Source organism: Cloeon dipterum, chromosome X (genome assembly GCF_949628265.1).
Source record: "Cloeon dipterum chromosome X, ieCloDipt1.1, whole genome shotgun sequence".
In the NCBI taxonomy this organism is placed as follows: Eukaryota; Metazoa; Arthropoda; class Insecta; order Ephemeroptera; family Baetidae; genus Cloeon; species Cloeon dipterum.
The window spans coordinates 14,855,452-14,868,676 of NC_088790.1; the positions used below are offsets into that span (position 1 = coordinate 14,855,452).

Consider the following 13,225-nt stretch of genomic DNA (forward strand, 5'->3'; position numbering starts at 1 on the left):
CTGTTAGAGGCGTGGCATTCGTTGAACAAGGGAGTGACGTTCTTGGTACTCATTGGTTGATTACTTAAAAATTTCCCGCTAACCCTACAGCGATTAAAATCTCTTCTAAACCTGCCTCTGCCGCATCTGGCTGCAACTCTAAATCAGCTGTGTAGTGTGTAGTTGAACGACTTGAAGACTCTTGTGACTCTTATTGTTTCTTTTACACTGATTGTGAGTGAGTGCAGAGTGTATATCAGTTTTGGTAATTTTAATCAATTTGAGTCGACAGTCACTCCGGTGTGTATCTAGATATGATAATTATGCATATTATTTTACGTCACTTATAAGTATATATCTATGTATCCAATTTTGTTTAAGGCCAAATTTTTTTCCTTTTTTTGCAATAACAGATTGGTCTTTCTGCTTTACGTACATATGTACGTGGTAGGTATAAATAATATTGCATAAATTAATATTTAAAAGTATTTTTTATGTATCAGTGATTTTCATCAAGTGCGAGGAAGGTTGAAAATTTAAATTGATTTCTGCGGGTTTTATGAATTCCATTACATCATAGATATAATTGGATATTATTAAGCACAGTTTTGATTTTTAAGTTCCCTCGTTTTTTCTGTCATTGATTTTTATATTAGTTACTAAATCATAACGCTGCATTACGAATTCCATAAATTTCTAATATTACTTTCTGCTGTGTCAGATTTGCAAAAGTCCCCCTTATGCTCCTTTCCAAACTGATCATAATTTATTATGGATCATAATGAGCACACAACATCCAAATTTTGTAAATGCATTTATTTCATAAATATTTTTCATATAGTGTGTACTTTAACAAATAACATAAAATATCCGTGACTTGAAATACTCGAGGAAGGCATTTCTTCGTCGTCATATTGTCATACAAAATCCGTATTAATTTATTTCAGGAGAGTATAATATGGAAAGTTTTGCGAAAAAGCTCGGCATCAACGAGAAGCCTGTTCTAAACAAAGCAAAGGAAATCGAAAGATTGATCGAAACGAAAAAGTCTTTCTCTGTCGATGCTTCTCTGCAGAGCATTTTGTGTCTTCATGTTGCTGCCAGCATGAAAGGCACAGATTTTGACAAAGTAAAAATAATTCAAATTTACTTTGCTATTCACTCACTTTTTCTTACAGAATCTAGCAATCAAACTCTCTGCTAGCAGTAAGAAAACGTACAACGCCAAGCTTTACATGCTAGAAAAACTCCTTGATGTCCAGCCGTTGACCTCAGTGAAGGAAATGTGTCTCAAATTCGGCGCCATGGAGGCGTATGCTGAGGCCGACAAGTTAAAGAAACGATTTGATGAACTCTGCCAGGACGACCACGAAGACCACCCCATGTACTCTGCAGGGGCGGTTTTTGTTGTTGCAAAGTAATTATTTATTTTAGCTTCTGCTTAAACATTTTTTACCATCTTTCTTGTGTAGATCTCAGAAAATCTCAGTTGAAAAAGCGAAGATAGTCGAGTTGGCAAGAACTACGTGGACCCAACTGGAGTCAGTTATTGAAAAAATGAAAAAATTGTTTCAATCTGGACAAACCAGCAGCTCTAAAAAGACCAAACCCAAAAAACACGCTTTGCAGGAAATTTTGGACAACATTGCTGATAACAGCATTGACGGTAATTTGATTTAAACAGGTAATTTGAAACCAACAATTAATTTTCCAATTTTAACACCAGATGATAGTAAAACTAGAAAAGAGGAGGAGGTCAAATCTGATGATGAGGAAGACTATGAGGTGTGGAGGAAAAGGATGATAAAGGAGGCTCACGAGGAGTTGGAGCAGGATGCGAAAAGGCCAAAGAAGGAAACAAGTAGGAATAATTAGGTTATTGATTGTTTTGATCTCAAGCATCTTGGAGCAGTATCCCGTGCCAATTTTTCCTGAAAAGTCCCTGAATTTGCGACTAACAATAAGACAAATAGCTGGTTAGCGGTGATGTTTTCTAAATTTATGGGCTGTCTATTATTTGGTCATGTCGCTTTAATTTGGTCTTTTTCTGCAGTCATGAATTACTTAAAATTTAATATGAAATATTTTTCACCTAACTCAATGTTCAATGGTGTCAAAAAAAATTAAACCAACAACCTTCCTTGATTGATTTGAAGCCGCAGCTTGTCAGAATAAGTTCAAAGAGGAACAAAATTTGTTGCTTAAAAACCCTTAAACTAGGCACATTTGAAATTGAGGTCAAAAAATTCCATTTATACGTGTTAAAAATTTATTGCTTAAATGAATAAAATTCACATGATTATTTTTTCTAATTTATTTTATTTTATTGGTATATTTGGACATTAATAACGTCGTTATGTACCATCTAAGCCAAAATTACTTATTCAGTCAATTAATGGAGTCTTATAATTTAAATGACGTAGGGAACTGATACAAAACACTTAGTTTATCATCCAGTCCGATCAGCCTGACCCCCCTGGTAATGGTAATGTGAACGAAATTACTCGTCTGGATTGTAATTGCAGCCCGTAATAAATATATAATACACGTCAGATTAGAGATTATTCGCGTTTGCTTGGCTAATGAAGTGCGCGAGGAGTGTTTTATTTGATTGCCGGCGCACCTGTGGAATTTCACATGCGATTCTCGGCTCGATAAAACTCACCCCCGCCATCTCGGACTCGCTGCTTTTGTTCGGAGCCAATTTCACGTCCACTTTATTATTCCCTTTCAGGAAAAACCACGCGCAAGATGAAAAAGAGCGAGTGAAACTTTGATGCAGTCCAATCACATTGCGAGGGAATTCATTTTTCGAATTCAATACTTTTTTTGCCTTTTGAAATTCAATTTGCGGCAGTCGTCGGGTCAGAGATGAGATAGTATCGCGCCGGTTTAATCTGCTGGCTGCGTTCAAAGGGCCGCGAGGGGGAGGGATGCCGGCGCTTGCTTACATGCGAATTAATATCAAAAACCACCCCCTCTGTGCGCAGATGCTCCACTTCCCATCAGCGGCGGCTAGAGTGCAGGCAAACGCTAGCCAAGAAATCATTTCTTAATGTCGACAGGCTTGGCTGAACAAGCCGATATTAAAAACGGTCCATCCCTGGCTGGCCACGCTCATTTCAATTTACATCTCTTACAAATAAATGCTGACGATTCTCATCACGTTCCTCCAATAAATATATGAACGAACACAAACGTCTTGATTGGGGCAGTGAGAAGAAGCGGATATTTTATATTACAATTTTGTCCTTCGTGCTAACACTGCTGGATGAGTACATTGTAAATATTAGATAGATATAAATTCGTAAAATAAATTAAACATTTTTAAATATCAGGGTTTGCAGTTTTGTCCGTTGGTTTTTTAAGAAATTAAAAAAAAGGAAAGTCAATTTTTTCTGAACAGACGTAATATTTCATTTTGCCCACTTTTTCCGACAGCGTAAGATATATAAGATACCGCCTTGAAGGTTAAATATTAAAAAAATATTCAGAAATTGCAGTTTGAATTAAATTTATAAATTTAACACAGGTCAAAATAAATGCTTAAAAGTACTAAAACTTCTAAACTATTAAATGTAAGACGGTAAAATTGTCTGTTTTTTAATTGAAATGTGGAATATTTATTCATTTTTAAAAATAGATTTTGCTAATAAAAACGTCATTGACTCAAATCGTGCGTTAATCCAAAAGTTTTTAGGGAGAAAACAACAGTTAAGAGTGACCACGTACTAAATCGGCGAATTTTAATTTGGTATAATCGTCTCTGTAAGGATAAAAATATATAGAGCAAAATAATGACGTTTTCCAGATTTTCAATCGTATAAAATCGTTAAAATTATTTTAAATCCTGCTAAAAAAAAAGTTTGGTTTCTTTCCAAAAAATAGCCTTCAGACATAGTCTTTTGCAACACCCTGTTGAATATGAACATCTGGTTAAAGTTTTACAAAAGCAAATTCATGCCAGTTTTTTTCGCTGCCCCGCGATTCTCAAGACTCGCAATCAGAAGACTGCCTTTTCATAACGAGCTCGAGGCAGCCGGGCAGTTATTATTATCGTGATGATCATGGGGCGAACCCGAAGTGGGAGGGTGAAGACAAAGGGTGCAGTACGGTGGGCAGAATACCAGTCCACTGGCCATCGCTAGATTCCTGCATACAAATAAAATTTCAAATAATTATAAAAACGTAGTTTGGATTTAGAAATTTAAATTTTTTTCGGTTCTGACATTAAGAGTTAAAAGGTTAAACCAGGAGGTTCTCTTGTACCTTTCTAACAGCTGTAACTTCTGTCCTAGTTAAAAAGGATTTTGGCAAAAGTGGCTTTGGGGTATCTTCCCATTCAAGAAAAAATATATTTTTAAGAAAAAAGTAAGAAATCACTCGCAGTTTGACTTTAAATTGAAAAATTAATCAAATAATTGATTTTGTTCTATACATCTAAAGATGGAAAATAATCTTTCATTTCACGCGATCATTTTTTATTATATTTTATACCGGTTTTAATTTCAAATTTATTGATTTTCAAAGCTCACCGGTAATGTTGGTCGAGCTGCGCCTTTTCGATTCTCTTGTCCTTTGCCCTGCGGTTTTGGAACCAAATTTTGACCTGCGTCTCGGTTAGGGACAGTCTTTCCGCCAGTTCAAATCTCCGTGACCGAGAGATGTACTCAGATCTGCTAAATTCCAATTCCAAACGCAAGGTTTGCTCAGAGCTGAATGTGGTTCTCTGCCGACGAGGACCACGTCCTTCTTTACGCCTTCGCCGAGCCACTGAAAATATAATTAAAAATGGAAATTTACTTCTAGCAAAATTATAGCACCCTTTTTCATCTGTTCCAAAATGAAATTTGAAATGTTTAACTTTAAATAACAATTTAACTTTTTTAACTATAATATATGAAATTTTCTTCTGTAAGCAATGTTTAAAATGTTATCCTTTTTGTTCAGCAATGATAGTTTTGCCCGCGTTTTACATAAAATATATAATATCTCACGAGGTTTTTCTGCAGAAATATTAGCCTCTTTAGCTCCACCGCGCTTAAATTACTAAACACAACATTACCATATTCAAAATTTGGCAGAATTATTTTTAGCTCGTTTGATTAGAAATTTTTCAAGGATGACATTTCTGAATTTTTATAAATTTTTAAGCCGCGCAGGGCCACGTGCCACTCACCTCCAATAGAATAGCGTTTCGTCGCAAACGTTCTAGTGCTGCGTATGAAAAAAATCCGAAAACTAAACCCAAAACACATTAGGTTTATTCCATTTTCTTTAAAATGATTTTTTTATTCAGTCATACCTTTCCGCAGTTGAAATGATTTATGCGGCTCGGACACGCAAAGTGTTAATAAGCGATCATTTCCTGAGCGGAAATGCTCCTAGATATTGGGGATGAAATGCAATCGTGCGCGTGCTTCGAGATTCATCACTGTCATCGTTAGAGGTATATAATGCGATCGCGCGCGGCACAGGAAAAAATAAGAGCTCAACACCCCTAGTGGACCAGAACATTTATTGTGGAAACCCAGGAAACAAGGGTGTGCTTGCAAATATTCAACCTCTGTCGACCGTGCTAGTTTCGACCGATTTTTTTCCGGTACATCACCCCAATTATCTGGCGTGTATAGATTGATTTTTTGTAAAACGCAACTGGATGACTGGGAAGAATAATAATAATTGTTAGCTGTTTCGACAAAACTTCTTAGATAGAAAAGCAAAATGATATGTAATGAGATATTTTTCCAAGGTTGCACGGGCAGGAAATTATAATATTATAATTTAAAAAATTTATTTGAAATGAGAGACACCAACAAAACAGCATTTTTTACTGTGCTTTAACAATTTTATATGCAGTTAGTAAGAATTTACAATAATATTGAAATGGTCAGAAAGTAATTTTTAATTTCTCATGAGAATAATTTACTAAATTTTCACATTTAAATCAATTATCTGTCACCTTGAATAATATACGGCCGTGCAGATGCAGAAGGCTTTATTCGCAATAGCGACGAGGCTCTAATAATTGTTAATGCAAACAATGCTGAATGGCGAGAAAATCATGCGTGCGTCGTAACAATGTAGGAGCAAGTGAATGCGGTTATAACAATATGGTAAATTAATGATGATTTAATCGGGCCCACTCGAGCAAGAAACACGCCGCGTATTCAGCCAGTATGGTAAGTCTCTGTGCGTTAGGCGCGCACGCGAAACCACTCCCACGCTCACGAGCGTCGCGGCGACTTACACAATTAGCAGCGGACAAAACGTGAATCGGGCCGTGCAAAATAATCAAATCAAGTCGTCGGCGTGCGCGGAAATCATAATTCCCTCGGTTAAATTTATTGGCGCGGACAAAACACACTGCAGCCGCAGCTCGGCTCACTTGTGACAACTGTTTGTATCACATAATAATTAAGCTGCGCACAAAGGCGCCGACGCGCTCGCGCGGACAATCCGCTTTTCTTCTTTCGCCACCGTTTTCCACCCCCTGCGCCCCGTAGAAAGACTCCCGAAAAATGTGAAGAATAAAAATGCGAGGAAACCGGGCACGTCAAGGAACCCAGCACTCTTCACTCACTTCAAAAAATAGCCTACAAATTGTGTGCCTTTTTAATGATTAGATGCATTTATTGACGATCTGCAGCAGAGATTATATCAGTAATTATCAAATTTCTAATTAGGATTATAAAATTTTGAAACAAAGGGAAAAGTGCAGGATTTTGGGTTTTTGAATCCGTTTTTCAACACCGCTTGTTTGTCCCTTGATTCCCATTAATTTATATGGTTCAGTGGTTATAAAATAATCAATTAAAATGGATATATATTGAAAAATTCGAAAAATTCTGAAAATTAACATTTACCTAAAAGATGTATGCTCTGAAAATTAAGAAAAAGGAAAAAGGCATCGTTTCTCAGGTTGCCGTTTAGGATTCCTAGAAAATCGGCTGTAAAGTTTGCATACTAATCAAGCGGTGAGCACTCACTCCTTATTAGAAATCATGATTTATTTCACCAGAAGAGAAAATTTACCTTTTAATTCGCACACCCTTGGATAGATCGCGACGAGAGAAATAGAATTCAAGCGAAAAAAATCATTGACAAACCTGGTAATTTTATCAAATATTCCGCAAAATCTGACATTCAATAGTTAACCAGGTCTTAATATATGATTATATTTCACATTGTCGAGATCATTATCAACATATTTCAAATATTTAAGTTTGTAGAGTTCGCAATAAATAGCATTTTACGGATAAATCTAAACCCATTGCATCGCAAAAAATTATTTGCTTTTTTCACCAATTTTAGGCATATTTGCGAAACAAATGCATTTTTAGATACAAAATATTTCACATTCAATGACCAAAATAAAAATGTTAAGGAATCAATCCTTTTATGCTATTGATATCACAAAATATTGGCATATATATTTAATTTTTTAGACGCGTTTATCATACTCTTGTCTTTTTCGGTGCCTTTTCAGGGTTCTCGATTTTGGATAACGTGGAAAAATTGCACTGAAACCCAGTGGTGAATTTTGCGCAAAATTGACCAATCCTGTCTGTTTGTGCCTTTTACCCCTCAACCAATATTGCTGTGACACATTTTCACAGCAAATAAAAAGTATCCAAAACGCCTTAAACAGTTTCTTTTAATGAAATCATTGTTTTCAAATCGTAATTTGTGCTGAATTTTCCGGTTTAAACAAAATTCCAGAGTTCAGTAACAGTGAGTAAAACTTCAACGTGAACACAATCAGATAATTTAACTTATTTACTTACATTGAAAATAAATAATTTTATTTAAGATAGTCCTAGGCATTAAATTCGAGGTCTGCAAGTTTCTCACTAGACTTGATTGTAGTATTAAGATAATTCATCAACTTATTTCTATTAAAAATTTTCCTTGCTTTCTCAAAAATATAATTCACGCTGAGACAAATTAATAAAATTCTAAAAGAGTCAATTTTCTCTCGCCATAAATCTATCTCAATCAAAAAATTAAACTCACGGAAGGCGGAAAACCCAGCGGCGAAGGCGTTGGTGTCGGCGCCGGCGGCCAACGCACGGTGCAGGTACGGCGCCACCATCAGCGTGACAGGCGGCACGGGGGCGGTCGGCTGCGGCGCCGGGGGTGGTGAGTCGGCGCCGTAGATGCGGGCGAAGAAGCGGCGCGGCGACGACGGCCGCTTGGTCGGCGCCACCGGCTCGGCAACCTTGCTCTCGGAGGCCATGTGCGAGGGTGTTCGCGCGCCTACACCACGGCAAAGCAGAGTGCACGTCTCCGATTTTCACCTTCCGCACGCACGCTGCCACCGCAAGAGGAAGACCCTCTCGGGCCCACCCGCGGGGGAGGAGCCACGCCGGGGGTGGCGTGCGCACCCACGGGGTGGTGCCTATTGTGTGCCGAGCCGCCAACGAAGCCAAGAAGATCGCTAAATTTGCTGCATGTTTGCCCGAATTGGTCAATAATTCAATTTTAGATTTAAATATTTACACTACACCTTAACTAAAATTTGGTAAAAGGGTGGATATTTGATTAAAAACACTTTCTGCGATAGTATTTAAGACAAATTTGGAAGCACAACATTATTTTTCCAAATCCTGTCTTGAAAATTTGTGAAAAGCCTGAAAATTTAACTAAGCGACAAAATTGCCAAAATCTACTCAATAATAATTTTAAAACTGATATATTTGTTTTAGTTTTACAGAGAAGGTTTCAATTTTTTGTAATTTATCAACGTTGAGACCTTAACAGCAGTCTCACGCAGCAGATGTCAAAATTTTCTGTGGTAAATTTTAAGTACCTTTAACAGGACATTTAAATTGCTTTCAAAGAGGTATCTATTTAAAAATTTGATTCCTTTAACATTTTACAATGGCCTATAAACGAGAAATTTCAGGATCAGAAACGGAATAAAATTTAATTTCGTATGAGATTCTTTTTTCACAAATAAATTGCGTATAAATATTACTCAAATTATATTTTAAATATAAAAATAAAAAACCTGTTAGGAAAATTGCTGGCCATAATATATGCAGCTTTAATTTTCTTGGTATATCTAAAGCTCTTGCTTTTCTTTAATGCCGCTTAATGCATTTTTTCTAAGTTAATTACAATTCTGCATACAATTTATTTTGCTAGTTTTAAACGTAAGTCAAATTAAGAAATCAAACATTCGGTTTCCAGACTGATTTGGAAAAAGATAAAGCTGAAAAATTGGACTAGATCCGATCCGACAGCCCAATTTCACGGTTTTTGTGTTTCTTTCAGTGAAATTCACCACTGAACTAGCTTCATCAATCCCACTTTTTTAATTACATAATAATTCACTTTTTTTGTAAAATGAAAAATTTAGTTTAAAAAAAGTCAAGAGTAAACATTGTTTCAGGCAAGGCATCGATGATAAGTCAATTACCATATCACCGGATAAGAAGCCTTTTAAATCTTTGATTCACTTGTGTCGGAAAGAGAGTGTGAATGTTGAACAGGCACGCATGCGAGAAGGATAAGGCAGCGGAAAATTCTTTTGCTAACGAACCACGACGCCGCTATTTGATATGACTGGGAGTTGAGAAGCATGCGGAAATCATCGCAAATCAAAGGCTTTAAAAAGCGAAACCTTTCGACGCACATAATGTTTTCATGTGAACAAATTGTGACGGAAGTTTATTTTTTAATGCTTCATCAAAATCTTAAAATTGATAAAATTCATGAATTTTTTTTAATTAGGTTCGAAAAAAATACAGTGAGATAGAAAAGTGAGAAATTTAACCATTTGTTAAAATATTTTTAATAATAAAGATTGACTTTTGCGAATTCTAATAAAATTTTATATTTGTGTCCCAGCAGATTTTTTTTTAGATTTTAAAAACCACCAAACGTGACCGAAGTTGACTCCGCGAAGTCCTTTTAAGCCGTGGCAAGGGTTAGAAAAAGATTTGGTGTCTGATTTTATGAGCTGCGTAATCTGATCCAGTGTAAAGCGGTGAAGCCCCTTTGGCCGCTGCTGCTGCTGAGAGGTGATTTGTAATGTAATCACCTCTTTCCTCAGCGGGCGCAGACTTTAAAATCCTCTCGCGACATACGCCCACACTCTGCTGTAGGTAAAGCTGCTGCTGCTGAGCTTACATACTTCCAATTTGAGCCTCGAGCGACCAACTTGAGGTGCTTCAAATCAAATTACTTATTTTGATTAATATTTCAAGCAAAGGCGACAGGAAGTCCCGCCGACTCTAATTGGTTGTCAAATTTTTTCCTGCTTCCCTCAAGGCTGTCGCAAAACTGCAGAGGTGTTTTTATTCAAACCTCGGATTACAGTTAATAAGAAAGCATTGTGATTAGATAACACTCTCGTTCCTTCTCGCGAAGGTTTTTCCCTGGGAAATAGTGTTGCAGCATTCTGGAATTCCTTCGCGCGGCGAGTGCCTCTCATTGTCACATTATGATGTGAGCTTATTTTTGCTCCAGTTTAGTTGGAATTAATTTTCATTGTTGCTTCTTGTTTAGCAAGGGCAATGCATAAGCAACTCGTCATATTATGCACTAGTTTTTACACATAAAACCTTCTTTTGATTGCACTTGCATGATCAGACCAAACCATTAAACAAGTTTAAAATAAAATACGTCTTTGTTACTTTTGAAGTTAGCCACCAAGAGTTTTTAAAAATTGAATTCACGCAAATTTTTGTCTCTTATTAGCAGAAAAATTATTTATGTTCTTAAATTCTATATTTAATTAAGATTTTCGAACTTCTCGGATTTCGTATTCAATTTATGGTTAGTTAAAAATAAATACTGACAACGTTTCCTTGCAAGTTTTTATTTCTTTAATTGGGGTTGAAAAATAAAATTATATACTAATATACACATTAAATGTGCTGTTATAGTTTATCATAATTAATATTATTCTGTTATGTATTTTTGCATTTTAAGCAAAATAATTTAGAATATAATTATAAAGCTATATTAACATTTAAAATTTTATTTATGGGTACCGCCTTATTGATGACAATTGTCTACAAAAATCAATTTAATTTACTCAATTCCATTATTATTTTTATTTAAATATAATTAACGATTATAAGACAGAAAAATTAAAAAAAAATTGTATGGGATATTATGAGTTTCGTTCTGCACATTCTCAGCAAGTCATAGTTAACTAAATACGCAAAAATTCGCCAGCTCTCACACTTCCTACACTCACATTTTTCTAAGAAACAATGCTCTAGACTCTTCTGTGTCTCTAAACAGTCTATATCCTGAGGAAGGAAAGGGAAAAGTCGGCGTTTCGACCATTAGCACGCACAGCTCACCCAGGAAAAATTATAAAAGTAGTTCAGCCTTACTCATAATTGACCGAATTTTTCAGTATTCACACACAAGACACACGAGAGCAGGGAAAGTAAAATGTGAGAAATTGAGCCAGTGTTACATGAACGCGGGGCATTGTTCTCTTCTGCCTTATTTGTTTCTGGAGCTCCGCACGTGTGTCACCGGCCTCTGCATCAATGTCGTCATTTTTTACCTTTTATTTTCACATATATACTAAATATCACTGATGGAAATAATGATTGACGTTTCTATTCAACATTTTCTTTGTCACTTTCTTTTTAAATGAACTGAAAGTAATTAGAAAAAATATATCATTTATTTGTTAGCTATCCCATAGGAAAAAGTTTGAGGATTTGTACAAAATCGACACTCTGTAGTACAGTGAAAAGCTAAATTCTAGCAGCTCAACAAATATTTTTATTTTACTTTTAGTGATTGATTTATATTTTTCTTTAGCCGAGTGAAAAAGCGGGCATGTTTTGCGTCGCATACACGCGTTTTTGCGCTGTTGGCAGAGCAAATCCCTTTTTCGATGTGATAACAATACAGCCTCGGCGGAACTTTTTACTCAGCAGCTTGGCGTTGAATGCCGCAGTTAGTTTTATGAAGTGTGAAGGATTATTTGAGTCAGAGAGAGCGAGATGAAAATCAATAAAACAGCGCCGAGTGGTGCGCCACACGACTGCTGTCATCCGCAACAATGGCGAGTTGAACGCCTGGAGATAAAATAATATTAAATATGATGTTTAGTCGTATATCTTCGCTATGGTAAAACACAGTAGAATTTTTTACTAATAAATTAAGTACCAGTAAAATTGCAAATTGTGCCAAACTTATCGAAAATATATACGGTTTGTCAGTGATTTTTCGCTTGATTTTCGTTACGATCTATCCATCAGTTTGCAAAATATGAGGTGAATTTCCTTTTTGACGAAATAAATCATGACTTTCAATAGGGAGAGAGTGCTCGCCTTTTGATTAGCATGAAAACTTAGGAGCCAATTTTCTCATAAATTTCAACGGCAACCTGGGCAAATTAAGGCCCTTTCATAATTTATAGAGAGGTATTTCAACTTAACGGTAAAATTATTTTTACCCATTTTTTCTGTACAGCTTCCCTTATAATCATTGAAATTATGGTTGTTTTTCCGAAAAATTACGTTTGAGATAATTTTTGTAACAAAAATTTTCATTCGCTAATGCAACAAATAATATATCCCACTTAAAATGAGTTATATTTCAACTTTTCTACATTTTCAATGTAAATGGTTGAGTATTAAAACATGAAAGGGACTTACCGTTAGAACAATTTTCTTTATAGAAGTGTCACTTTTAGGTTTAGGTCTACTTGTTGTCTTAAAACTCAAGTTAAATAATTGGCTGTAAATTTTAGTCAATTATTTTTTTCTAAGCATCTGAATTATTTTTGGATACCAAATGAACACGAATCAGGCAATTTGAAGACTTTAAATCCAATCTAAAACCTCCAAAAACAGTGAGAAATCCTTGAAACCTCTTAAAATCACCATGAAAATGGCAGATAGTGGTCTAAATATTTAGTGCATCAAAATATTTTAAACAAATTTTATTTTCTCGCGTAACCTTTTCAATACAGTCTGAATTTTCCTCTTCATACCATCTGACTGCATCCCAAAACTGTATAAAAATAATAATCTTCTCTGTCCAGAAACTGTTTTAAGTTACCAAAACCCTATACGTGTGTGAGAAATATCAAATTTATAAATGTAAACGTTTCAAGAATTTCTAATCACGAGAAAGTTATATTTTTCCTATTTTTGGTTAATCAAAAGACTGTTGAACAAAATTGCAGAAAAATATACTCAATTATCCACCCGTTTTGTTAAACACCCTGATGAAAAAGACTTTTCAAACAAATGTCATACAA

The 13,225-nt window shown here is 35.6% G+C and overlaps 2 protein-coding genes across 5 annotated transcripts; one reads left to right on the forward strand and one right to left on the reverse strand.

The window, feature by feature from the left end:
* Positions 1-114: 114 nt before the first annotated feature.
* On the forward strand, positions 115-2,291 carry Orc6 (Origin recognition complex subunit 6). 4 transcript variants are annotated; one of them, XM_065495016.1, is made up of 5 exons: positions 115-213; positions 927-1,108; positions 1,158-1,396; positions 1,452-1,645; positions 1,706-2,291. In XM_065495016.1, the coding sequence occupies exons 2-5, from the start codon at positions 938-940 to the stop codon at positions 1,852-1,854; spliced, it is 753 nt and encodes a 250-aa protein (XP_065351088.1). In that variant the 5' UTR covers positions 115-213; positions 927-937; the 3' UTR covers positions 1,855-2,291. The 4 variants fall into 4 exon arrangements, with proteins under 4 accessions (XP_065351088.1, XP_065351090.1, XP_065351087.1 ...); XM_065495018.1 differs by having other exon boundaries at positions 153-279; positions 1,452-1,663; positions 1,713-1,849; XM_065495015.1 differs by having other exon boundaries at positions 159-279.
* A 2,219-nt stretch (positions 2,292-4,510) lies between these two features.
* On the reverse strand, positions 4,511-8,218 carry LOC135945330 (homeobox protein rough-like). The gene is made up of 2 exons (XM_065492956.1): positions 7,996-8,218; positions 4,511-4,752 (listed from the first exon to the last, which is right to left on the reverse strand). The coding sequence occupies exons 1-2, from the start codon at positions 8,216-8,218 to the stop codon at positions 4,511-4,513; spliced, it is 465 nt and encodes a 154-aa protein (XP_065349028.1).
* Positions 8,219-13,225: the final 5,007 nt, after the last annotated feature.